Raw genomic sequence first — 27405 nt, 5'->3', positions numbered from 1 at the left:
TACAGTTTGCAAGGAGAGAATTTTATGACTGCTTTTACGTCGCACTGTTATCAAAGCAGGCGCAGAGTGAAATTGTGACATTTTTTGGCTTGAGACAAGAATAATGTACGATTCAGAATAGTCCCATGAAGTCAGAGCTAACTCTGGTTAGGCCCCCAACTGTGCAATCTGTATCTAAAGAGGCACATGGCAATCAGGTGGTTATCAGATGTGCATGATCTCATGTTTATGGAGCAATTACCACCACAAAACCAATCATGGAGCAGCAGCAGAGCTTCAAGAAGCATGTTAAACATTGTTCTCCCCCAAACCTGACCAATCCCATATATAAATCATAAACAGCATTCAACTACTGCAGAGCATATTTACTTAAAAAATAACTTTATTATACAAAATGTCAAAGTAAAGTACTCCAAGTGTTTCAGGAACTTCTCCTGACAGTTCAGTCACCCCATGACTTGCAATTAAAGTCCCCGTTTGAGAAACCAGTAGGACAGATCAAATTAGTTTCGCTTTCTTTTGTTCCAAGGCTGCTGAACATACACTATCCATCTGCAACGCCACAGGCAGTTTGACTTCACTATTCCTTGAACTCCAGGAACTGCTGGAGCCTTTTCTTATGTTCGGAAGATACTTGCACTGCGCTAAAGAACAGAATGCAAAATAAAATCTTGTAGACCTAATTCCAAAACACAGTAACATACAAGTTGGAAAAGGTTGTGGTGGCTTTCTGAAAAACTTGAAGCCTAAACGACATGACTGAGATTGGGGAGAAATCAAGCAAATTCAGATTTGAGATATTTGCCCCAATCCTGACATGACTTTAGCTCTATTTACACATTCAGAAGAACACGTAAGGCAGGGGTGTGGTACCCTCAGGCCTGCGGGCCAAATCTAGCCCGCCTGGGAGCTCCAGATGGCCACACACCCTTTCCTTGGTCCCAACCCCTTTCCCCGACCACTGATCATTTGGTGGTTTCCCAGGTGTTGTGCTTCCCCTCTCCCATCCTGAAAGATTAAAACGTCTCTTCTGAGGCTTTGTTATGGGAAGTAAGCTTTTTAGGGTGCAATATGCTGGTATTTGGGGGTCCATCCCTTTTGGCTTTGGCCCCGCCCACCACTGGAATGTGGCCCCCAAGAGCTTCTCCAAAACAGAATTTGGACCTTGGGCTCAAAGACACCGCTGGCATAAGGGCACTAACTGTGTAGGAATCACAAGAGTCCTGCCTCCGATGTCCCCGAACATGCCGGCCCCACCCACTCTATTCTTGACTTTTGTACATGAATGCGAGGGTCTGAAGGGAGATTTGGCTGCATGCACTTAAGAGCCTCCCCGTGGTCAGGAATCCTGACTGTGCAGAGGTGATACTCTTGGAGAAGATTCTAACCATGTCCAGCTGAATGTGCTTTACACAGGTGGCGCCCTCACACATTATTCTGAATAGGGGTTTTTTGGCCACTCATGGGAATGTGCGGCACGATTGTTTGTGCTTTGATACTTGTTTACTTAAGGCAAGAGAATGCTCTTTATGTTGTAAGCTAAAAAAGCAGCATAAGGGTTTTAAAAGCAAGGTACGGTGGAGCTGTGGGAAGAAGTGAGAGAAGAGGCTGTCGTCATCCAAGAAAGGAAAGGCTAGCTGTAGACTACAATCTCCCATAGCATCTCCCAGGATTGGAGCCACAGGCCCTTCCTTTAACTTCGCCTACTCCACAAAATGGGTTACTGTATGATTCACTTTAGCTGGTAGATGTTAATATACAAAATGATTTACAAATCAGCAACAACTTGGAGAAGTGGGTGGTTGTTATTCTGATTAACAGCCTCAATGTGCTTAACAGATGAGGAACCTAGACAGAGAGTATGTAATACATTCAAGGCTACCCAGGAGGCCTAGGGCTGGTCACTGATGGAAAACTATATTCTTATGTTGAATTCAGATTTCAAGGGCCCTGCATCCTTGCCTTATGGGCAGAGGAGTCATCCGTAACCCCCAATCATGTGGTTAAGCCCATAATCATCATCCCTTTGTAGCCACTTGGAAATCCAAGGAAATGGAGGGATGGCAATGCCATTCAACTGCATAGTTCAACGTTTTTTACAGGGTAAAAAACCTTAATGTAGTAAGCTTTTAAGGGCGCAATCCTATGCATGTTTAGACAAAAAAAGTCTCCCAGCATTCCTCAGCCAGCGTAACTGGCTGGGGAAGGCCAGGAGTTGTAGGACTTTTTTCTGTCTAAACACGCATAGAATTGCGCCCTTAGTTGGTACCATGTGTCTCCTAATCTCCTGATCCACCTATAGAAGTGCAGTTATGCACAGAACTACACAGAATATTGGATTACAGTCTGTAAAATCTTGAGCAGAGAATTGTTTACTTTCTCTACATTGCCCTATGAGTGGAGCATGGTTCCTGTTAGACCTTCTTGTATATTTTCATTCATTGGTGAGAGGGTCTACGTGAAACCTGCTGTGGACTCTCTGCCACCCATATCAGATCTTAGAATATTATGAAATGAACATTTAAGGCTTCATTATGCCCCAAACCTCACTTTAAGTGTTCTCCAAAAGTGGTGGTTATCCGATAGATTGCAGTTTTCAGTGATGCTCTCAAAGCAAACCGAAGAGTTTTGTAGGAAGTGTCTGCCAGATTCCCTGAACTCCTGGGGGGTTTGCTGGAAACATGAGGAAGCTTGAAGTGCTTGTCTACCACCTAGGATAGAAAATTAACCAATAAGACATACAACAAAAGTGCTTTGAATTAAATAAAGATAAATCAGAAAATCTCATAGGGAATAACTGAAAAAGACCAGAGATGAAGCTTCTGGGAAGATCAAGGTTATAACAACCAATTGACAAAACCAGAATACTGCCCTTGTGAGAATCCTTTGTGCAAAAAGGACCACACTATGTGTCTTTAGTAATATTCTCAGCATTTGCTTAAAAAAAGATTTTTGTCAGCTCAAGAGCCTCCCTTGGCTTCTGCACTGCTCCACTGCAGATCAGCTTTGGCAAGCCCCAAATAAAGGACATGCTAATCTTTTATGATTAATAAAACTGCATGAACTTCAGTGGCTAATTCCGAAGATGAGCAGAGCTACATTTGGACATTAAGCTATCAACACATGTTTGGAGGGCATCTCTTGTATGAATCGGATCTCAAGAATGCTGCTTGAAGAATAACCCCTTGGAGGCTTCAAGAGGGTAGAGTTTGTAATACAGAAAAATGGAGCACCAATACCCTCTTTAGACTACCCGATCTTTCTTCTGTGGTTAGCTTTGAGCACCTTTTGAAAAAATCACAGCAAACAAAACCAACTTTTTCTAATCCCTTATTGCACATTCTGAGTTTATATCACTTTTCCATGGAAGAAATTAAGGCTCCCCACCTCCTGAAGAGTTAGCAAAGTATTCAGTATAGCTGGCAGCGTTGTTTGGACAACTCCGTATCTATCTTCAGTAAATGAGGCTGCTACGAGGTGTGATAAACCTGCAGAAAAAAATAGTTTTTAGTTTTGGCTCTCACTACACACCCAGGCAAACCACCTGGAAATTAGCTTTTGCTGATTGCAGTTTAGACCAGTCAAAAGATTTCAAACCTGGAGGCCAGAAACTAGGAACAAAAAATTCTAAACATTATGTGCTACATCAATATATAGGCCTAGATTTTCTCAGTGACACAGAGTTTGATCTGCTCTTTCAACAAGACATCTGTGGGCGCAATGGGACTTCCCTATTCTGTCCTTCCACCTGCAGCCTCCCCCACACAGTCCAAATCTGTTCTGGAGGGACCCCCAACTAGGCATGGCAGAGAATTCTGCCACAGATTTCAGTGAGGCCGAATGCACTGGCATTCGGCCCCCCGAAACCTGTGGCGGAACGGCCTCCCACCCCCCGCCACCCCACGGAATCCCCCCCGGGACGAAGCTTACCTGGGGTGGATGTTCTGGCGGTGGCGGCTCCGGTGGCAGCTAGTCTCTTGGCCGGCTTTTGCAACCACAAATGGCGGCCGCCATAGCAGCTGCCATTTGCATCCTGCCAGGCTGCCGTGATAGGCTACGTCACGGCAAAGAGCAGGGGTGCAAACGGCGGCCGTTATGCCATTTGCGCCCCTGCTCTTTGCCGTGATAGGCTACGTAAATACTTACGTAGCCTATCACGGCAGCCTGGCAGGACGCAAATGGCGGCTGCTACGTCAGCTGCCATTTGTGTCCGCAGCAGCCGGCTGTGGCCGGAACTCCGGCTGTGGATGGCCCTGGCCGGCAGCTCCGCAGAGCCGGCCCAGGGAGGATTCCGGGGGGAGGGACGGAGCGCCTCCCCGCTGCCGTGGATCAAAGCTGTGAAAAGGTAAGTGACTTTCGTACATCCCTACCCCCAACCCTCCGGAGCAGATTTGGGTAGGGGTGGGATGGGATGCAGGGCTGAGTGGAAATATGTTTTGCTTAAAGATGACCAGCACTGGATCCAACCCTCAGCAACCATCACGACAACTTAGTTAAGATTACTACTATACACTCTCTAAGCCTAACCACATTGAACAAAGTAACTATAATAATCCTGGAGTTGGATGCTCATGAATTTTACTGCCAAGTTCCCACATAAATCAAAGCAAGCGGCAGAAACAGGCCAATGAGTATCATTCAGTGATAGACCATTCTAGATATGAAGAAACTGCTTACCTTCCAAAGCCCAAATGTGCATCTGGGTATCAGAAAAGAGAGCCTGGATTGAGGCTTCAGGGTGCTAAGACAAAGAAGGGTTTTGCAAGTCAGCCAGCCAGATACGCAAGAGGTTTCAAACACTGACATAATTGGGCTAATCGTACAAAATTTAGTCAGGCATCAAGAGCTCTGCATGAAACGTTAATGTGATAATATTTTCAGTACTCCAGTCAGTTAACCCTCATTCCTCCCTAAACAAGAAGTAGTCTATGAAATTCCTGTAACACAGTTAACCAACTTAAGTTAAATAAGGAGTGTCAAACCTCTTTCAGCTTGAGGACCAAATTCCATTTTGGAGAAGCTCTTGAAGGCCCCATTCCAGTGGTGGGTGGGACCAAAGCCTACAGGGGTGCGGCCAACAATACCACCATGTTTTAGCTTCAAGCTCTTCCTGCCAGTAACTAAGCCTTAGGAGAGGCATTTCAACCTTTTTTAGAATGGGGGAAGAAACCACCAAACAATAAGGGAAAGGTGGCATGACCATCTGGGGAACTCTCAAGGGCTGAATTCACCCCCTTTACCTGAGTTTCTGAACGCCCGAGTTAAACAAAACCAAGTAAATATCTAGTCAGCATTTTGAAATTAAACCCTCAGTCTACACAGCACCTGTCTCAATTATCAATATGCCAAGTTCTAGTGTAATGGTTATGACGAACGTTAGCAGTTGTTTATGGCAGTAACTGGAATTCTTTGCTGCTCAGCCAGCCTCAACCATTGAGTCATGCACTCATTCTTACCTTGCTGAAAAAATACATAATCAGTACTCGTTTTGATAAGAAACTTTTGATCTGGAAAAAGAAGAAATCTATGAAGAGTCAAAGAACATATACAGCAGATCGGAACAGTATATTTTCCCAGTTCAACGTTTTACCAAAGCAATCCAAAATGTTTAAGCTTCATGCCCCAAACCTAAAATGATTTCACTGGAATGAACCCACAGATTTAAAATGGAATGCGCAGTATGAGAAGACATCCCTTACAGACAGATTGACCTATTAACAGTTTGATTTCCGATAATACCTGCTCTTTCTTGCTCTGCAGCCATATATAGACAGAACCTGGTTGGACTGCTTCAGTAGCACCTTTTGCAAAAGCAACGATTGGACGGGATTCGTGAAGAGAGCCTGTCCACTGCAAATCTATAAGGGAAGTTCAGTACATTTTTTAAAAGCCAAGCAGTTGATAAGTAGCTAAGTGAGCTACACAAGCTCAAACCAAGGTTAGGACAGATGAACTTCTCCTACCAGAACCTGATGTCCACAGCTTTGTCCCTCTTCTCATAATATGAGGACTTTGGACAGACCCATGCCAAGGTGAGTTTAAGTCCAGCATTCCAGGTTTGCGACTCAGAGGAGAAGGATTGAAAGGCGACCCTAAATTACTTCCAAGATCAGATGAGGGTGAAGTTTTTAAAGACAACAGAGAAGATTTAACCAGAGAAGGCATCTGAACTCGAGGAAGGATGTTGGACCTTGGAGTCTGAAATGAGCTCTCTTCAGCAGTCGCTCCTAGCAAGGAATTACATTTTAAAAGGATAAACTCAGGATGGCTTGGGCCAACAAGTAAGTGGCATTTCATAGTCATGCACTTCTTAAAGCAACTATTCTAGCTGCTAACTTAAGGTGCTCCCAGATGAGGCTTTTATGGTGCCATCACCCTGCTCATTCAAGGAATTTTACAGGGGGTCCATATGACTACATCTTTAACTCGTAACCCTCCCATGTTTCCCACTGCTTCCTCTGTCTTTTTTGCTTACCGCAGATAATTCGTTAAGGAGGAAAAGATGGAATATGATGGATATGGAGTCTGTTTCCCGCCTCCCAACTGAGCAGAGCAGAGGAAGTTGCTTCAGCTGGTCTAGGGACTACAGAAGCAAGCAAGCTCCCAGAGAGTGAGTGATCAGAGCGAGCGAACAGGGGGAGTGCACAGGAGTTGGCCAGGGGAGCTGCAGTGGCAGAAGAGACAAAGGAGACAAGGCAACGAGTGAGTAGAGGACCAAGCACAGGATACTCTAGAACAACCAGGAAACTAGACACAAAAAGGGAAAAGAAACTATGGAAGGACAAGACTCTCCAGTGGTGGTGACCTGCAAGGTGTGTCCCATGTTTGTTTTCTTGCCTGAGAACAACATGGCCTACACCTGCAACAAGTGCAAGTTGATCACAGTGCTGGAAGAAAAAGTAAGAGGACTGGAGCGGTGAGTGTTGACCCTCCAGGGAATAAGAGAACACGAAGAGTTCTTGGACAGAACGGTGGAACTACAGCAGCAAAGAGAAGAACAGAAGCTAGAAGAGCAACAGCAAGCTGAGGCAGAAGAGGAAACTGCTGAAGTGAGGAAAAATGAAGTAGAAGATACTCCTTGGAAAAGGGTGACAGGAGCAGAAGAACCAGAATAACTAGAAGAACTGTTTCCAGGTACTTGAGGAAAGAATTGCAGGGGAACCTGCATGAGAGCGAGCAAGAGGCTGAAGGTCAGCCAAGCAGAGGCGATGAAACCAAGGCCTACAGCTACAAGAGCAGTAGTAGTGGGAGACTCCTTGCTGCGTGGGATTGAAACCCAAGTATGTCGCGAAGACCCATGGACTCGCCAGGTATGCTGTCTCCTGGGAGGACGGATTAGAAATGTGACTGAAAGGTTGCCTGCACTCATAGAGCCCACTGACAGGTATCCCTTTCTTCTCATCCTTGTGGGAACAAATGATACCGCCAAGCGGAGCTACAAAGAAATCATGTCAGACTTTGACGCTTTGGGAAGGAAACTCAAGAACTTTGGGGCCCAGATAGTTTTCTCATCCATCCTTCCAGTAGTTAGAAGAGGGATAGAAAGGGCAAGGAAAATACTCCGGGTGAATGACTGGCGATGAAGGTGGTGCTGACATGACAGATTTGGATTCTGGGACCACAGGCTATACTTCTTGGAAGATGGACTGTTGGCAAGGGATGGGTTGCACCTCACAAAGGCTGGGAAGAGTATGTTTGGCCACAGCATGAAGAACTTCATCAGGAGGGCTTTAAACTGAACACTACAGGGAAGGGAGACGTAAAGTTGGGGGTAACAATGGATGAAGGCTCATGCACCGCAACAGAGAGATCAGCTCTAATAGCGCCCAATAATAGTCTTCAGAAACATGTAGGAAGAAAGCCAGACCATGAAGCACATGGTCTTCGATGTCTACATACTAATGCCCAGAGTATGGGAAACAAACAGAACGAACTTGAACTCTTAATACAGGAGGGAAATTATGACTTGATAGGTATAACTGAGACTTGGTGGGATGACTCTTATGACTGGAATATAGCAATTGAAGGATATAACTTGTTCCAAAAGAACAGGAGGAACAGAAAGGGAGGTGGGGTTGCGCTATATGTTAAAAATATTTATCTCTGCACAGAAATACAGGAGGATGAGCTTGGTAGCCCCATCGAGAGCATCTGGGTTAAAATAAATGGAGCAAAGAATAAAAGGAACATGGTGGACGGAGTCTACTACGGGCTACCCAATCAAGGAGAAGATGAGGATGAAACTTTTGAAAAGCAAATAGCCAATGTTTCAAGGAAGCATGATGTAGTAGTAATGGGGGACTTCAATTTCCCCGATATTTGTTGGGAGACAAATTCTGCAAAACATGGCCCCTCCAAGAAATTCCTGACTTGTGTGGCAGATAACTTTCTCCTACAGAAAGTAGAGGTAGGAATTAGAGGATCGGCTATCCTTGACTTGATCCTAACCAACAGAGATGACTTAGTGGGTAAAGTAGCAGTTACAGGAACTCTGGGGGAAAGTGACCATGTTATACTTGAGTTCATGGTTCTAAAGGAAGCAAAAGCCGAGTGTAGCCAAATCCGTACCCTGGATTTTAGCAAAGCTGATTTTAATAAACTCAGAACAATGATAAGTAAGTTCCCATGGCAAGTGACTCTAACGAGAAAAGGAATCCAAGATGGGTGGGAGTTTTTTAAAAAGGAAATTCTCAAGGCACAATTACAAACAATTCCAACAAGAAGAAAAGGTGGAAGACAACAGAAGAAGTCAATGTGGCTTCACAAAAAGCTAAGAGATGACCTGAAAACAAAACAGGACACATATAGGAAGTGGAAAGAAGGCCAACCAACAAAGGAAGAGTACAGGCAGGTAGCACAGAATTTCAGGGATGGCGTCAGGAAGGCTAAAGCTGAGAACGAGCTGAGGTTAGCGAGGGATGCTAAAAGCAACAAAAAAGCTTTCTTCAGCTACGTGCAAAGTAAAAGGCAGAGGAAAGAAATGGTGGTTCAGCTATTAAATAAGGATGGCAAAATGATAACAGATGACAAAGAAAAGGCAGTGTTCAATTCCTACTTTGGCTCAGTCTTCTCCCAAAAGAGGGTCTATGAACCCGCGGGCAAAGGTGAAGTACAGGCTGAAGGGGCAGAACTGCAGCTTGAGATCGATAGGCATATGGTCAAGGAACACCTAATTACTTTGAATGAGCTCAAATCTCCAGGGCCGGATGAACTGCACGCTAGAGTAATAAAGGAACTGGCAGAACTCTCAGAACCACTGTCTATTATCTTCGAGAAATCACAGAGGACGGCTAAGTGCCAGATGACTGGAAGAGGGCTAATGTTGTCCCTATCTTCAAAAAGGGTAAAAAGGAGGAACCTGGGAACTACAGACCAGTCAGTCTGACATCAATCCCTGGGAAAATTCTGGAGAAGTTTATAAGCAATCCATCTGTAAGCACCTTGAAAACAATGCAGTGATTACTAAAAGCCAACATGGATTTGTCAACAACAAATCCTGCCAGACGAATCTGATCTCATTTTTTGATCAGGTAACCTCCCTTGTGGACTGTGGGAATGCTGTGGACATAATATCCCTCGACTTCAGCAGAGCTTTGGACAAAGTGCCCCATGATATCCTGATGAGCAAACTAGCTCAAAGTGGGCTAGATGAAACAACGATCAGGTGGATCCAGTTGGCTACAGAATTGGACTCAAAGAGTGCTTATCAATGGGATCTTCTCCAACTTGGGATAGGTAATGAGCAGGGTTCTGCAGGGCTCAGCCCTGGGCCCAGTGCTCTTCAACATTTTTATTAATGACTCGGAGGAGGAGGTGCAGGGAATGCTGATCAAATTTGCAGATGACACTAAATTGGGTGGGATAGCTAGTACCTTGGAAGACAGAAACCAAATTCAAAGTGATCTTGATAGACTGGAGCACTGGGCAGAAAACAACAGAATGAAATTTAATAGGGATAAATGCGAAGTTCTGCACTTAGGAAAAAGAAACCAAATGCACAGTTACAAGATGGGGGATACGTGGCTCAACAGCACTACAAGGAAGACGGATCTTGGAATTGTTGTAGATCACAAGCTGAATATGAGCCAACAATGTGATGTGGCTGGAAAAAAGGCCAATGCTCTTTTGGGCTGCATTAATAGAAGCATAGCTTCCAAATCCCGGGAAGTACTAGTTCCCCTCTACTCAGCACTTGTTAAGTCTCATCTGGAGTACTGTGTCCAGTTCTGGTCACCGCACTTTAAGAAGGATGCAGACAAGCTGGAGAGGGTTCAGAGGAGGGCAACAAAGATGATCAGGGGACTGGAAACAAAGCCCTATGAGGAGAGACTGAAAGAACTGGGCATGTTTAGCCTTGAGAAGAGAAGACTAAGGGGAGATATGATAGCGCTCTTCAAGGACTTGAAAGGTTGTCACAGAGAGGAAGGCCAGGATCTCTTCTCGATCATCCCAGAGTGCAGGACACGGAATAATGGGCTCAAGTTACAGGAAGCCAGATTCCGGCTGAACATCAGGAAAAACTTCCTGACTGTTAGAGCAATACGACAATGGAACCAATTACCTAGGGAGGTGGTGGGCTCTCCCACACTGGAGGCGTTCAAGATGAGGCTGGACAGGCATCTGTCGGGGATGCTCTGACTTGGATTCCTGCAATGAGCAGGGGGTTGGACTTGATGGTCTTGTAGGCCCCTTCCAACCCTACTATTCTATGATTCTATGAATATCTGCACAATGCATTCCCATTTGTAGTGCTAGGAACCCTCCCTCTTGAAGTACCCATGGACTCAGCATAAAAATTGCTTTAACTCCTTTTGTACTCATATAAAGCAGTGATTTTATTTTTATAATGACCAATATAGTTTTCACTAAGAAAAGCAACACTGTACTGCTCAGAAGTGGCATTTCACCACAGATATTAAAATCCAGTTCATTTTGTAGTGGTGTTAATAAAACTAATGTATCTTTAGTGGTATTTTTACTATTACTAAATGCATTAGCTCTCTGCACATTAGTGTCCTGAAACAAACTGTGAAGCAATTTAGACAGCTGTGTATATAACTTTATTGCAACTTAGCTGAAGTGACAATTTATTATCAACTAAACGGTGCTATAGCATGATTTTATCCATTGGCAAATAGCATTTGCATGGACAGAAAAGGGGGAAAGAATTCAAAACAATCCCTGTGGAATGTGAATGCGGTTCCTTAGATCATAAATATTGGCTGATGCTTGTAAACTGATTCAATTTTTTGGATAGTAAGCAGTCTGTAAATATTTTTAAATAAATGTGCATTTGATTATAGGAGTTAGTGATCTGTTCCTTCCAGCTACTTCACACTTCATATTTCAAACATGTTTACCACAGTTATACTCATTTACTGTGGGAAAACATTGCTGTAACACAAGTAAATAGTAAAATGAAGATGCGTATCCCTAAACACACAGTGGATAGGGACTATAGAGGCATGGCCAGAATTCCTCAGTCCATGTCCACTGCACACTGAATGTGTGTCTACCTGTGGGACATCACCAGTATAACTATAGCAAGACACCATCCCCAAATAAAGTCTGAAGCAGCTCTTACAAACATTCATTAGAATATTGTTTTTTATTTAGGCAAAAACTCCAGATGCAAGTGAAAGGAGAAAGCTGCTTTGCACCTTTTGTTAGTGTTTTATGAATGCAGTATTATTACCATGCTGTGCCACCATTTGGGGGAATGTAATTCCTGCCCCTCACCTCCCTTGAACACACTGTGATTTGGAGACTCAAACTGTGCATTGTGACTACTTTGTCCATTACCTGGAGGGCTAGAAGGTTGCCTCAAGTCTCCCACGGATGACTGTTTCAGTCTCCCATTTGCAGCTGCAGCTTCTTGGTGAATTATCAGCTTCTGGGTCAGATCACTTAGAAGATTCAAGCACTCCCTGGAAATTGAAGTCCAGTTGTGAGGGTGTCCACCTTTTAGAGTCAGACAGAATGTATATAAAAGGGGGCAATTAAAAAATAATAATGGATCGAGATTTAAAAAAACAGCTATTTCACAACCACTCATTTCACAATAAAGCAGAGCACTGGTTTGTATAAGAGATCTCACTGAAATAGTAATTTCTTTTTTACATGTGCAAGGGAATATGAAGGCAGTGAAAGCTAAACACAATTTTCCAGCCTACTCGCACAATCAAGGGTGATGTTGAATGCAGCACTGTGTGAAGTACAGAATTCAATCCCAGACAACATGAACCTTTAATCAGCCTGCTACTGTGGCCAAAGACTTAGGCTAGAGATGCAGCAACAAAGTAATCAGGAGCTGGCCCACAAACATGGAATGTCAAGAGCTGAAATAAGACATTCCCAACATATTACACAGGATTTTACTGGCCTCCAACATTCTAGAGGAAAATGTGCATAGATGCTTTACTTTAATGGATACTATGAGCATTGTTTGCTTTGGCAATGCAGAGATGAATAAGCATTTTCTGTGCGTGATCTATCTTGCACGCCCTCGTACCCATTTTTTAATATAACAGTGGTGGTTTTCTCTTTAGCCATAAGGTATTCAGGATAAAAACCAACATTTCCCCACACTAGCATTTGTTAATTACAAAAAATACACCAAAACCAAACATAATTCTTCTAAGATAAAGTCAACTCCTCATAGGCCTGGTTTGCACATAATGACAACCCAGGGTATGGGTTGAGTATGGGTTGTCACTGAATCATGGATTGTTGTTGAATGGGTTGTCGTTACATCTGAACCCTGCACTATGATTTAACTACGGGTTGTTAACCATGAACAACCCAGGAAGAGAACCCATGGTTTGTTGTTGGGTTGTACACTCTGGACTGTTCATGGTTAAGATGAACCACACTGAGAGCCAGTGTGGCGTAGTGGCTAGAGTGTTGGACTGGGAGCCAGGAGATCTGGGTTCTAGTCCCCACTCGGCCATGGAAGCTCACTGGGTGACTTTGGGCCAGTCACAGACTCTCAGCCCAACCTACCTTACAGGGTTGTTGTGAGGCTAAAATGGAGAGTAGAAGGATTATGTATGCCACCTTGGGTTCCTCAAAGAGGAAAAAAGGTGGGATATAAATGTAATAAATAAATAAATAATAGTTAAACCATAGTGCAGGGTTCACATAACAGCAATCCACAATTCAACAACCCATACTCAGTCTGTACTCTGGGTTGTCATTATGTGGGGACCAGGTCACTGGGTACTTCCCATTATCGCCCTTCCAAGAACAGATAATTTTCCAAATACCTGGTTGGCTAAGGCTAAAGACCTCTTGACGTCGCACAGAGGAATACTGGGAAAGAAACATCAGGTCCTGTAAAGCCAAGAACTGCACAGAGAAATGTTCAGAAGTATTAAGAACTGCCAAGCTGGCCATGTTTGTATTCTAATTTTCAGAGTTAGCACATACTTATAGCTTTACTCCTAGATAAGAGTAAACTGCAAGACAAGAGAACTTGGCTCTTTTTGCCATTTCAGAGTATTTACCAGCACTAAGATTATTTCCAAGTAGTTCTTTACTTCCAATTAATCTCTTTTTTTCAGACATATTTCAGAACTGCATTTTCTAGACTTGGGTTTTCTGGCATAAAAACCACAGTTTTGACTAGTAGCTATGAAGGCAAGCTACATTGCCTGTATATTTGCCCATGAAAGGGGATTACTGTAGATCTTTCATTCTCAGAGCTACTCAGACTCAGTTTGTTGAAAAGAATTCATAACTCTAGTACTGTGAAATTTTTATCAAGCAACAGAGATACAATTACAAAAGTTGTAGCTATTCTAGGTGTTCAAGCAAGTGTAGAAGGTATCATTTTGAATAAATTTAGATAGATTTGTGATTGTGATGCTTTTGCCAGCACTTGGTTGAGCTGCTATAATGTCACAGAGTGGTGAAGAGAAAAAGATTTCTGGTTGCTATTTGCCAAATTGCTCTGATAAGACAGGATGGAGAATGTGTCTAAGGATTGGGTAGAAGAAAAGCAATCTAGGAAAGGAGTGGGTGGGGCTGAAAAGGTAGCAAGCCAAAAAAAGCTGAGGCCTAAGAAAGGAAATAGAGAAGTCATCCAGAAGAATGAGAAAGGAGGAGGACCAGAAGGCGGACGGTGTGAGGGGAAGGAAAACCAGAAGAGGCAAGGGAGAGAGAAGCACATGATCAATAGCTACAGAGATAAGGAAAGATGAAGTTCCCATACTGATGTGAAACACCAGCCAAATCCTGGGTTGCAAGCCTCAAGCATGGATTTCATTGCCAAATTGATAATTTGACATGTAAGCTCTTTATCAAAATGATGTTTTATCACCATATTTTTACTTGCATTATTTCTAGTATGACAAAGATTATGCAAACAAACTAAGTTGACTGACAGCCTGTGCATCCGATTGAACTCATACCTTTAAAAGAGGTGGAGGGTTGCTATTTAAGATTTGGGGTAAACACTGGTCTGCTTCTTCTGCAAAAGTTGGCTGGACAGGAAAGTGGTGTGCCTGAAAATGGAGAACACACTGTAGCTGCAGCAAGCATACAAAACAATCCTTGTCAATATTACTAAGAATATAATCAAGTTAGCTTCATTTGCAAGCCCGTCAAACCAGCAAGATGGTCAGGCTGCCAACCCAACCCTGATGGAAAGCAAGGGAATGTTAAATTCTCCAACTGAAAACAGATGAACCTTACTGCAACAGTTTCTACTTCACTGCAGTACAAGAAGTGTAAGATCTTCTCCCACATTTTTTTTAAAACTGAGGGCAGTATCCAAAGGTGACTGCCCATGAGCAGCAAGCCCAGCCAATTCCATTGTGCAAGTGGCGCTCACCGCTTGCACAACTGAAATTTAGCGCTTCTGGGGACAACCCGAAACAAGCAAAAACAGTAATTTCAGGACTTACCCCCAGAAGGGCCAAGTGTCTGATGCGCAAATGGTGGGCGCCACCTGCACAACAGAATCAGCGGGGCTGGCAGCTTGCAGAATGGGAGTGGTGGTGGCTCCGCTTGTGGATGGGCAATGTTGGATGTTCTCCAAAGGTTAACTTGACAGCAGAGATGGTGTGATTCTATGGCGCAGGACAGCCTCCTCCAACCTGGTGCCCTCCAGATGTGTTGATCTGGGGCTGATGGGAGTTGTAGAATGACTCATCTAAATGGTACCAGGCTGGGTAAGGCTGGCACAGGACACACAATACAAACCTCAGTAGAAAAGATTCTGAAGAGTAGCCATGCAATGTACCAAGTCATCAGAAGAAACAGACCACATAACCAGCTGTGGTACAGAAGAGACAAATCCAGAAGGCCAGCCACTGTGTCCAGAAGAGGAAGTGTACTGGGAGACAAAGAAATAAGCAAACACAATCAGGGAAAAGTGTTTTGTGCAGCATATTCCTTGGTACAAATTATTTTTGTCTGGAATGAGCAATATAAACAATAACTGTATTAACCAGTCTATATCATTTTTTCTTCCCCATGAAGACAATGTGTTAGTAGCATATACTAGTTAAATGAAAAGTGTTTTAATTGAATGATGGTTTTAAAACTTCTTTTTATAAAGTGTTTTCCACATGACTGTTCAGGATCTACCAGTATACTGTTGATGCATTCACCACTGACAATTAGAATAGGTTCTCAAAGTGGTTTATATAGTAGAAAGTCTCATACAAACATTTTTCACTGAAGTTGTTTACAGTCCCAACATGTGAACTTTCACATGTAGATCTTTCATGCTTGAACAGGCTCCTTCACCAGTTCCCAGACAGGTTCTGGCTGTCTGGGAGAGCAACTCCCTCCCTCAAAGTACCAGTCCCCCAAGACCAAATTCAGGAACAGATGAGATAATGTCCAGGTCACAAGGCCAGGACTGCTCCTGACACACAGTTCTTCCCTCAAACAGCTGACCTGATGGCAGTTGGAATCCTCATAGGAGGGCGTTTGATGGAGTTGCCTCCCTCTCTCGCTAACATCAATGGCAGTTCTGGCTGTCTTGGTACTGGCAAAGACCAACCCATAATCAAGTAGGCTCAGCAAGTCCAGCAAAGAGCACAATAGGCATGTTCACATGCCATGCTAGCCCATTGTGAGTGAAAAGCTTACAAAGTGAAAAGAGAAAGGGTGTGTGTGCGCACTTTTCTATGAAAAAGAGGGGAAGCCCACTAGGGGAGGTGTGGACTACAAGGAGAAAAAATGTTGGGGTTGGGTCCACCCTTTAAATCCTGGGCATCCCCTTGCCTAATCAGTAATGTGAAGCGCTTCTCCCTTTAAAAAAAAGTCTTCATGGTGCTATAAGCACTATTCTAATGGGGTGACTGACAGCTGCTGGGGACACTGTGTTCCTGTTCACTTCCCCTCACATTGTACTGCTCCTAGGTGATGGTTTCACTACTTTCCCCATTCTGTCAATGTCTTGGTCAGTTTCATCCTTGCTCTCACTACCTGCTTTTCCGCTTTTTGAAAGAAAAAAAAAAATCTTCATGGTGCTATAGCGCTATTCCACTATAGCAGTATTGCAGAAGACCAACTTTTTTTTTTTTTTTAAGCCAGTGACCAAAAAGGGGTAGTGATCAGAGTGGGGGTCGGGACAGGCAGACAAGATGGGTTCTGCTGCGCAGGACCCTGCTTTTCCCCCTTTAAAAAAATCTTCATGGTGCTATAGTATTTCGCTATAGCAAAAGACCGACAAAATAAAAAACCATTTTAAAATGGTTTTAAATGGACTTTTAAAGTCCATTTGTGCAAATGGCTGGAACACAATTTTTAAAAAAGGCAGGAAACCAGTGACAGAGCCTCCAAAGTGCCATTTGGGAACCGTTAGAGGGGCTGCCACTGGTGATGGAGGCTTGAGGAGGCTTGGCCACAATTGCGAATAGCAATTGCGCCCATGATTGGGAAGAGCAGCAGAGGGTTTTGGCGCTCTTGCTGAGGAACGTGCTCACTGCTTCCCTCAACCCATGATGGATTGGATGTTCTGGATTTGGATGACATACGAACGTATCATGGGTAAAACAACCCCTGGAACAAGCCATTGGTTGTTGCCTTGGCTTAGTTCAAACAGTTAACCCACCCGTGGGAAGCTGTCCAGGTTTGGATGATACTCTAACCCATCATGGGTTGTTCCAGACAACAACCCATGATGGGTTGGTGTGCTGTGTGAACCCAGTCAATGGGACGGTTTAGACAACACAATGACCCAACGTTAAACAAACTGTGGGTTGTTTGGAGTGGCTGGCTCCCAACCACTCAGCTGCTCGTGCTGCTCTAAGCCAGTGTGAGAGCCAGTATGGTGTAGTGGTTCGAGTGTTGGACTGGGAGCCAGAAGATCCAGGTTTTAGTCCCCACTTGGCCATGGAAACTCATTGGGTGACTTTGGGCCAGTCACAGACTCTCAGCCTAACTTACTTCACAGGGTTGTTGTTGTGAGAATAAAATGGAGAGGAGGAGGGCTGTGTATGCCTCTTTGGGTTACTTGAAGGAAAAAAGGTGGGATATAAATACAATCAATCAATCAATCAATAATAAACAACACAGGGACGTTCTGCACAGTTGTTTACTGTGACATCTGAACTCAGAATTGTGGGTTGTTGGGGGAGGAACAACCCACATTTGTAAACCAAGATCAATCCATGAGTTTCAAGTCTGGAACTTGTTCCAAGTCTTGTTCCTCCCCCAACCATTCACAATTCCATGTTCACATGTCATGCTAAACAACCCAGGGACAGAGCATCCCTGGGTTGTTTAGCATAGTGGGAGAGCTCATTCATAACAACTTACGGTTTGTTTAAACTGTGGGTTACTGTGATGTCCGAACCACTGAGCATGTTTGAAAAGTCTGATCTTGCTCCTTCCAAATGCCCAAGAGAATTACCACCTCCCAACCATCCCCACAGTATTACACCTTTCAATTGTACAAAGCAGGAATAACCTCTCCTGATAGCAAGCTTTAGTGCTTAGTCTGCTCCTCTTCCATGCAGAAACTATTACTCTCTCATGGATACCACCAGCTTCCTAGATCCCCAGCAGTCTGGTTTTCAAGTTCAGTATGGCACCAAGAGTGCAGTTGTGGCCTTGACTTGGCCATCAATAGATAAGCACCACTGTGCCTTGGTGCCCAGGCTGTAGTGGAAGCCAGGGGTGCTTTCTCATAACATCTTGTTTTCGCCTAACATCTCACCTTAGAAGGTGATCTCTATGCTGGTACTTAATAAGAAACTTCAATTAAAAGGAAAGCTGCAATGTTTTTTTAGCTGATACTAAAAAAGCTGATTAGTATAGATGGCTAGCGACATATTACACCAGTATTATAGCATTCTCATTACCTGCTGTTTGTATGTTGAGACTCAATGAAAAATGTTGGTTTTGATATCTAAGAACTTCAGTTTCCTTAGCCCAACATACCTGAAAGTACCTATGTTCCATCAACCTCTAAGATTTAATAGGAATGGCTCTATTGCCTCCACTACATCTTACTGATGGAAGAATAAAAATCAGTGTTTATAGATACTAACCTATCAGTGTCAAGGTTCATTGTGGTAATTAGCCATGCCCTTGGAATATAACCTGAGAAACAACAAACAGAAAAATCAAGCTCTAAGAACAAAGGCTTCCATATCCCCAGAAGAATTTTCTGCATAAAAATATATTGTCTCCAAGAAACGTGAAAGTGTGTTTTTTAAAATGTTTTTGTGGCAGTGTTAAATGAGATTAAGGTTTTCACTAGCTCAGCAAAAAAGGTTTAGTAGTCAGATGCCACCACATCCAACCCAAACGGCCTGTTCGCACAATCTCCATGGCTGCTTATTTCCCATGCTGCGCATGCCAGGAGGATTTGCGTAATTACCCTCACCAGCACAGCTTGCCATGTCATGCCAATCTGGTGAGGTGGCTTGTTGCCATGGTTAACAAGTCATCCCAGAACACTAAAACAGACCATGGGTTCCGGGCCCCAATACTAAGTAATCAGAGCTATACTGCCTGAGAATCAACCCCAAGTGCCTCACCTGCCACTGATATCTTTATTTGAAGGCCGGGGGGGGGGGGGGGGAGTGAAATCTTACCAAAGAAGTAGTAAGCAGCACAGAAGTTCCTAACCATATAAAGTGACTCCACACAGCTATGCTTTGCCAGCAGTGGAAGAGATCTTCTGAAGCGCAGATACTTGTATTGCTGTAAATGTTGTACAGGTGTTTCAGAAGGGAACAGTTTCAAGAACTTATCCATACAATGCATTTGACTTGAAAAACTGGTCATAATTTAATTAGACTATAGGCCTGCCAGCTGAGTCCCCCCTCTTGGCTGGGAGAAAAGATGTGAAGACACAACTTTTTAATTTAGCCTTTTGAATTATGTAGCTGTTTTAATGACGGTGGACAGTATCCTATTGTGCCTGTGCACTCGTGGGAGCAGCCACTCACGCAACGGGGCTTTCGCGCTTCTAAAAGTAACCCGAAACAAGCGTAACCAAGGCAGGTCAGAGAAGCTTGCAGAAGGGAGCTCCGTTGACCAGTTCCAATCTGGAAACAAGCACTTCTGCTGTTATTTTTAGATGCGTGAAAGCCCTGTTGTGCAAGTGGACACTTCCACGAGTGCAATGGATCCAGCAGACGCAAGGAGGCCCTGATGCATACTGCCCATAATGTTTTACTGTTTTTATTTTTGTTGTTGTAAGGTTTTATTTCTTTAAATTGCTGTGCACCGCCTTGATGGCTTTTTAGCAATTAAGGCAGTATATTGATAATTATTATTCTTTTAGTTACTGCAACTGTACTGGAGCTTTCTTGATAAATCTTAAGGCCTCATTTCAGTTTTTCTCTGTACTGTAGTAAAATGGTTACAATAAATAACAATAAACAAAATTATTTTCAAACTGCATCAGCACGCAACTATGAAGGTTCGTGTGCAAACTCAAGGATCGTTGGGTCAGGTCCTAAGAACTGCAAACGGAAGGAAGCTCATGGAAAGAAGGAAGCTCCATTCACGCAAGACGTCTCCGCCCAATCTGGGGCAATTTCTCCCTTTCCACTGCGGAGTCCCAGGCCACAGCCAACCCCGTTGAGGGTCTCCCAACCCTTCAGAGAGGATGTGGGGTAGGGCATGCAAATGGTTTCAGGGAAGAGGGAAGCAACACAAAAGTCCTGTCCTTTTACAAAGTCCTTCTACAAGCTGCCTTTCATTCATGGTTCTCAGGATCCAACCCATTATGGCGCAAACACTTCTTGTGGTGGAATCCTTCTTGAACCCAACATGCCATCATGACCCCACTCCCAAACTGAAACTGGTAGTCAAGAATGTGCAGGGAAAAAAGAACACCACAGCTGGCTCCATGCTTGAACAATATTCCCACTGTTCTTTATGCACTTACTTGTATGATTGGGAATGGAAGGTAGTTCAAATTTTTGACAAGATACCGGAGGCTATAGCTATATCCCATAAAGGCTCCAAGGAGCAAGAGAAAGAGGTGGTACTCGTTCAGGCACATGTCTGCTGCACTGAAGCAAAACAGTAATTTTAGTTTGACTGCATGATCAGATATGCACAATAACTCAATACTTCGTTCTACCTTTAAAGAAATGTTATCTTAAAAAAAAAATAGGGAAACCCACTCTAAAAAAGGCTACACATTTTAACTATAAAAGATAATTGGATCCCTTTTAGCAATTATCATATTCTATTTTTATTATAGAAACTAGCAGCTTAGATATCCAGCAGTTTGGTCAAAGCTTTACTCTGGAACAATAGAAGCAACTTCCCCATCCCACCTTGATCCTGCAGCAATACCACAATAATCATGCAAACATAACTGGAGGGCAGAAGGAAGTGTGTTCACTGCTAGAGAGAGAGAACTCCTGTGCTGAAAGCACACCTATTTCAAATAAGAAGGACATGGCGGTGTTTCTTACAGCAATACATGGGTGTTTATGTAGTACTGCAAGAAAATGCTCATTCTTAACAAAGTAGAATTAGCTTTTTAAAAACATGCCAAAATTGGGGAGTTCTCTCTCCTACAACAGTGGTGCCCCGTGCAACTGACTGATGGATATCTGTGACTGTCAACAAGGTTGTAGCTAGCTAGAGTGAGAACTGCATTTCCCCCCAACTATCATGATTTATGGCTTTAAAAGGAAGAGAAAGGCAGTTTGTCCACCAAAGACGTGCAGACCAGACGAAAGACTTTTATCCACAGCAACCGAAAAAGTTACAAGAACAGTGATTTACTTTCCAAGAAAAAAATGGTTTGTACAAGACTGTTATCATTTGCCTGCTTTCTACACCTGCAGCATGTGAAAAAAAATATCACCTATTGTGAAGCATTTGTCAACATTTTTACATTCATTTTTGCAAGAGGTTCTATTTTACTAAAGAGCTCTATAATCAACCCAAAGTCACCTTTCTGTAACTGTACAGGGTACAGATAAAAATAGGAACTTTCCCTTCGTCATAACTGCAGCACACCATGCCACCAGCATTCCCATTACAGCATGGGCAGCCGAATGGATCACTTGCTGTGGGTGGATAATCTTGCTTATCAGTGCTAGACGAGAGCATGGAATAGAAGGCACAACTGCAAAGTAGGAAAAAGAACATTAACCACTTGTCTTCAAGCAAGTCACTTAAGTTCTCATTTCATATCACATCTCAAGACACCACATTCCAACAGTCACTGCTCCTCATTTAAGTGTTTGGTGTTCAAGGTACAATGAGTTCTTCCAACCATCCTGAGCAACATCTTCAAGAGGGGAAGTCTATGTCTGACAGAGAAGGATTTAAGGGGTGCAGAATCCAAATCTGGCCTTTCAGGTCTTTGCAGATGGCCTCCCCTTCTTTCCCTGGATCCACCCCTTTCCCCTGACCTCCAAACATTGGGTGATTTCTCAGCTTTTGTGGAGTTTTCTACCCATTCTAAAAGACTGAAATGGCCCTCCTAAGGCTTACTTATTGGCAGTAAGAGCTTTAAGTTAAAATATGATGGAATGTTTTGTCTTTGATTCCACCCTCTTGCCCCCCCCACTAGAATGCCCCCTCCCCAACTTTTCTCCAATGGAATTTGTCCCTTGGATTGAAAGAGGTTCTGCACCCCTGATTTAGGGCAGCTTTCAGAATTACAGAATGTTAATGAATAAAGATTTTAAGAACACCACAGTAGAGAAGTTAAGTTTCTACTTAACGTAGTGAAATAAAACAGACTTTAAAAACAAAGCCTGAAATTATGCACACAGTTAAGCACAAAGCAGCAATCTCCAAGGCTCACATTGCACATCTCATTCAATACAGATTTCTACACCCACCTGCATGAAATTCGACATTGAAGATATTTATTACCAGTATCACTACAGACATCAGTAGTATGCAAAAGATAATGTGGGAGGTATACAAATCATTGAATGAACCTAAAACAGAAAAAGGGGATTATTTCTCAAGAAGCACTATACAAGAGATCCACTACTATAACGATTTAGTGGCTACAAGTCTGAGCTGAGACCCAGAAAGTCTCTGGTACAACTCTCACTTCAGCTATGAACTCAGCAGCTGGGTTTGCACGTCACGCTAAACCACACAGCCAGGAGGGTGACTTTGGCAGCGTTTAGTTTCCCTTTCCCTGAGTCTTGGCCTGTCGTGTCATCTGTGGTTTAATCACAAGCTCTAGTAAGCTAAACAAACCAGCTTCATAACCCATGGCTGGAAGCTGGCTTGCTTAGAAACTGACCAGAGTTTGCAATAAACCATGATCTCTACTCTGGTTGACACAAGAAGTCAAGATTCAGAGAAAACCAACACTTAATGCTGCCAAAGTCCTTCTCCTGGTTCGGTGGCAGCGCACATCATGTTCAGACTCGTTCCAGCTAGTGCACATCACACTAACCATGATTTAGTAAGATGTGTGAAGGCAGCCATTGAGTGGCCTCAGTCAAACGGCTCTTTCTCAACCTCATCCCTCCACATGCAATTGAGGAGAATACTAGCCTGCTTTACAGGGCTGCTGTAAGGTTTACTGGGATAATGCATGTGAAGCAGTTTGAATAAAATGTGACATAAATACTAAGTAGCAGTATTATTCTGTAACACTTCTGCCTCATGTAGGGCAGCATACATACTTGTGATCCATTGTACAGGGTGGAAGAAGTCAATACTACTAATGCTGATGAAGACTGCAACACACAGAGGTAGCAGCAGCACAGACCAAGCAATACTTGTAGCTGCTCTCCATCCCAAGATCTAGAAAGAAAGCAAATATATATTGAAGGACTTGCCTCCATTAACCAGGATGTAGACAAATTACCCATCTAACCAGTTACTCAAGATCACACGTATGCACTCTCTCAGCAGGGGAGTGGGGAAGGAACCTTTAAGAAACTTTGGTCAAAGTGACTTTTAATAATAAGAAATTTGGATTTCTTGCAAAAGTCATATGCACTTTTAAAACTTCAATTTCCTGTCAAGGAAGTATCTCAGGTTCTGCTTAACCAGGACCCATACATGGGGGGTGGGACGGGACAGGGAGAAGGTACTCTTTACCAGGACCAGAGATCCAGACTACAATGACATCACCATGTGGGGGCGGTGAGAGAACGAGGCTAAATAATACAGCATGCTTAAGGATAGTTTTGGAAACTTATTTTCTGTATTTATGTGATCTTGTGAGATTTGTGGAAGCCAATAAGAATCAGTGTCAGAACAGAAGAAGCAAGATTCTGAACAGTGAATTGGTGGCCCAGGCCCTTCTTTATTGTGCTTCTACAGTTAAACTAGGAGTTATCGTTTGAGAGAGAGAGAGAGAGAGAGAGAGAGATTTGTGCTTCCCTATGTGGCATGCTGTCTCAGGAACTACCAGACCCAGATTCCCTTGTGCATAGGCAGGAATGAGCAATAACTGATAGGCAGGACAAAGCACCATAATAAGCAGGGACAATGGGAGCCAGAGCAACTGGTAAGATTTACAGGATCCAAATATATGTGAATGAATATCTGGTTCACAAATATCCTACACATCTTTTTCAGAATTTGCCTTGTGAAAAGTTACATCTGAAAAAAAAACCCCTTCGTGTTTATTTCTGGAAGAAGAATATAATCTATCCCCATTTATGTTATTAAATTACATTTACAGAAAATAACTGCAACTAATTTTCAGTGAAGCATGAATAGATTTCTTGCACACTGCCAGTGACTGTGGCAGAAGCTGCAAGAAATTACAGCAAGCTAGCATTCATCAAAAACTACAGGCATTCTATTATGGGGAAAGAAAGGCTATGCTGCCTAGCTATTTTGTCTATCACATGTGAATTTGCTTTTGGGAGATAATTCATTATTTGCTATGAAAAAGCCCAGAAAAATAAAGTTCTAAAGTGAACTGATCTATCTATAAAATGTTTGCAGCTGTGTTGGTCCACTGGGGGTGGGAATCTAAATATAAACAGGATAATACCTTTATTAGGATCAACCAAAAAGCTACAAAGGAAGCCCTAGGCAGGCATTCGTTGAGCACAAATGTATAAAGAGGACTTTGTAAGCGCATCCAGCTGAATGCGCTTACAAAGCTCCCATGATCAGGAAATCCTGCCTTATCAGGGTTTCCCAAATCATAGAAGTTTCCCAAATCATAGAATCATAGAAACTTGTTCAGCCGAATATGCTTACAAACAAAGAAACCCCATGTACACTACTCTGACTTTCTTTGAGAAAGGATGAGAATAAAATATAATAAAATAATCTTGAGTAGAATTCCCTAGTCTCTCTTACTTTCTGAAACAAGCAAACCAGCTCTGTGGATGTGGCTAAACCTGCACAGAAACATCCCAGTTCTTACTATTATGGATATGAGCAACAGACTCTTAGCTCCTCCCCTGTATCAAGAGGCTGCTTTCTAGAGCTTGATCTTCCCTTTCTGCACGGTTAATCCCAGCAACATGCTACTGGTTAAAATGTGCCATCCTTTCCTGGCAGGATTCCCATCTTTAACTATTTGCATGTTGTTGTTCAGTTGTGTCCGACTCTTTGTGACCCCATGGACCATAGCACGCCAGGCCTTCCTGTCCTCCGCTCTCTCCTGGAGCGTGCTCAAGTTCATATTCATTGCATCGGTGATACTATCTAGCCATCTCATCCTCTGCCATCCCCTTCTCCTTTTGCCTTCAATCTTTCCCAGCATCAGGGTCTTTTCCAGGGAGTTTTCTCTTTGTATTAGGTGGCCAAAATATTTGAGCTTCAGCTTCAGTATCTGTCCTTCCAATGAGCACTCAGGGTTGATTTCCTTTAGGATGGACTGATCTCACCTCCTTGCAGTCCAGGGGACTCGTAAGAGTCTTCTCCAGCACCACAGTTCGAAAGCATCAATTCTTCGGCGCTCAGCCTTCCTTATAGTCCAGCTCTCACAGCCATACATTACTACTGGGAAAAATATAGCTTTGATTAGACGGACCTTTGTCGGCAAGGTGATGTCTCTGCTTCTTACTATGCTGTCTAGGTTGGCCATAGCTTTCCTCCCAAGGAGCAAGCGTCTTTTAATTTCATGGCTACAGTCACCGTCTGCGGTGATCTTGGAGCCAAGAAAGTAAAATCTGTCACTGCTTCCATTTCTTCCCCTTCTATATGCCAGGAAGTGATGGGGCCAGATGCCATGATCTTAGTTTTTTTAATGTTGAGTTGCAAACCAGGTTTTGCACTCTCCACTTTCACCCTCAACAAGAGGCTCTTTAGATCCTCTTCGCTTTCTGCCATTAGGGTGGTATCGTCTGCATATCTGAGGTTGTTGATAATTCTCCCGGCAATCTTAATTCCGACCTGTGATTCATCCAACCCGGCGTTTCTCATGATGTACTCTGCATATAAGTTAAATAAGCAGGGCGACAATATGCAGCCATGTCGTACTCCTTTCCCAATTTTGAACCAATCAGTTGTTGCATGTCTGGTTCTTACTGTTGCTTCTTGACCCTTGTACAGGTTTCTCAGGAGACAGGTAAGGTGGTCTGGTTCTCCCATCTCTTTAAGAATTTGCCACAGTTTGTTATGATCCACACAATCAAAGGTTTTGGCATAGTCAATGAAGCAGAAATAGACATTTTTCTGGAATTCTCTTGCTTTCTCCATGAATGTTGGCGATTTGATCTCTAGTTCCTCTGCCTCTTCGAAACCCAGCTTGTACTTCCGGTAGTTCTCAGTTCACATACTGCTGAAGCCTAGCTTGTAGGATTTTGAGCATAACCTTGCAGGATTTTGAGCATAACCTTGCATACAGAGGTTCAAAGAACACAGCTTTCCCCAGAATGGAAAACATTGACAGAGCTGCCGAATCTGTAACTGTTGCTCTTTAAAAGCAGAAGAGCCCTAGGAGAGAAAACCTGAGAACCCTATGCTGGAGATCTACTGGTAGCGTTTCTACAGAACGATGATCTCATGAAAAACTGCTTCAGTTTAGCATACTTGCCTACAGAGGAGTTAAAATTAAACGAGAACAGGCCAGTTTTATTTAGTCTTATTTCTGTGCTTAATAACTGTGAAGGGGTTTATTGGGACAAATCCACCGCAAGCACGAGATTTTACACCCCAAAGTGAGGAATATAAACAGTCGGTAGCATGAAGTGGCATCACCCCCACACACCTAATCCCTAATCTGGCGTTCGTGTACAGGTGATTAACTAGTGTGTACACGTGTTCAGTGTACACACGTTTAACGTATCCCGTGAGCGTTGAATCATACATACATTTAGTTGTTCCCGCGTTGAATGAAACATCACCGCACATTCTCCCATGCTGCAGGCGGGAAGCGAACGGTGCTAGTTCCCGGATGCTATCCCAGCAGGCCTTGCCCTGTTGCCAGTAGTAGGTAATAGCTTCAGTGACGTTTCTTAAATGCGCCTATCGCTACTCCTGGTGCTTTCAGGAACAGTTTTAGAAATGGAAGTTTATTTTCTGCGGGAGGGGAAGTCCCAGGAAAAAGTGAAAAGCAAACTGGAACGTCCCTATCATATCTGCACAGCTTTTGTTCTCTCTCTCTTCTTTTTTTCTTTTTTTTAGTGAAACGCTATTTCTGCTCCATTTTTCATAAGATGCCTGATCTCGAGGAGCATGAAAAAATTATACTTGTGCTCCCTCCCCAAGCATCTGCTGCTGCATGGAGAATTCCCACCACAACCAACCCATTTTTATTTTATTTATTATTATTATTCTGCCTTTTTTTTTTTTCTATTGCAAGGAACCCAAGGCTGCTTACATGGTCATCCTCCTCTCTATCTTATCTTCACAACAGTTCTATAAGGTAGGTTAGGCTAAGAGTCCGTGACTGGCCCAAAGTCATGAGCTTCATGACTGAGTGAGCTTCGTGTCGGAGTGGGGACTAGAACCCAGATCTCTAGCGTCCCAAGTCCAGCACCCTGACCACTACACCACACTGACTCTATCTGAGTTTTATGT

At 43.3% G+C, this 27405-nt stretch overlaps 1 protein-coding gene across 2 annotated transcripts; it reads right to left on the bottom strand.

Moving 5' to 3' along the window:
• Positions 1 to 346: 346 nt before the first annotated feature.
• NDC1 (NDC1 transmembrane nucleoporin) lies at positions 347 to 26760 on the bottom strand. Of its 2 annotated transcripts, XM_084852444.1 has the most exons (18): positions 26697 to 26760; positions 23094 to 23214; positions 22287 to 22388; positions 21388 to 21562; positions 20363 to 20489; positions 19059 to 19167; positions 18510 to 18561; positions 15205 to 15337; positions 14412 to 14504; positions 13266 to 13347; positions 11803 to 11961; positions 5964 to 6227; positions 5740 to 5858; positions 5457 to 5507; positions 4678 to 4741; positions 3388 to 3488; positions 2551 to 2711; positions 347 to 644 (listed from the first exon to the last, which is right to left on the bottom strand). In XM_084852444.1, the coding sequence occupies exons 1-18, from the start codon at positions 26742 to 26744 to the stop codon at positions 581 to 583; spliced, it is 2025 nt and encodes a 674-aa protein (XP_084708570.1). In that variant the 5' UTR covers positions 26745 to 26760; the 3' UTR covers positions 347 to 580. The 2 variants fall into 2 exon arrangements, with proteins under 2 accessions (XP_084708570.1, XP_084708572.1); XM_084852446.1 differs by lacking the exon at positions 5964 to 6227.
• Between the last annotated feature and the right edge of the window lie 645 nt (positions 26761 to 27405).

The sequence above is a fragment of the Heloderma suspectum genome, chromosome 4 (genome assembly GCF_057233095.1).
Source record: "Heloderma suspectum isolate Gila_16-S chromosome 4, 16-S_ref, whole genome shotgun sequence".
Classification (NCBI taxonomy): Eukaryota; Metazoa; Chordata; class Lepidosauria; order Squamata; family Helodermatidae; genus Heloderma; species Heloderma suspectum.
The sequence above is the reverse complement of the archived record's forward strand: the minus strand, read 5'-3'. Positions and strand labels throughout refer to the sequence as shown.

Coding starts and splice junctions, on each gene's coding strand:
- NDC1 (XM_084852444.1), bottom strand. CDS start 26,744: ATGGGAGAATGTGCGGTGATGTTTCATTCAACGCGGGAACAACTAAAT. Junction 14,505..15,204: donor TCAGAATCTTTTCTACTGAG/GTTTGTATTGTG, acceptor CTCCATTTTCAG/GCACACCACTTTCCTGTCCA. Junction 5,859..5,963: donor GCTGTGGACATCAGGTTCTG/GTAGGAGAAGTT, acceptor CTTCCCTTATAG/ATTTGCAGTGGACAGGCTCT.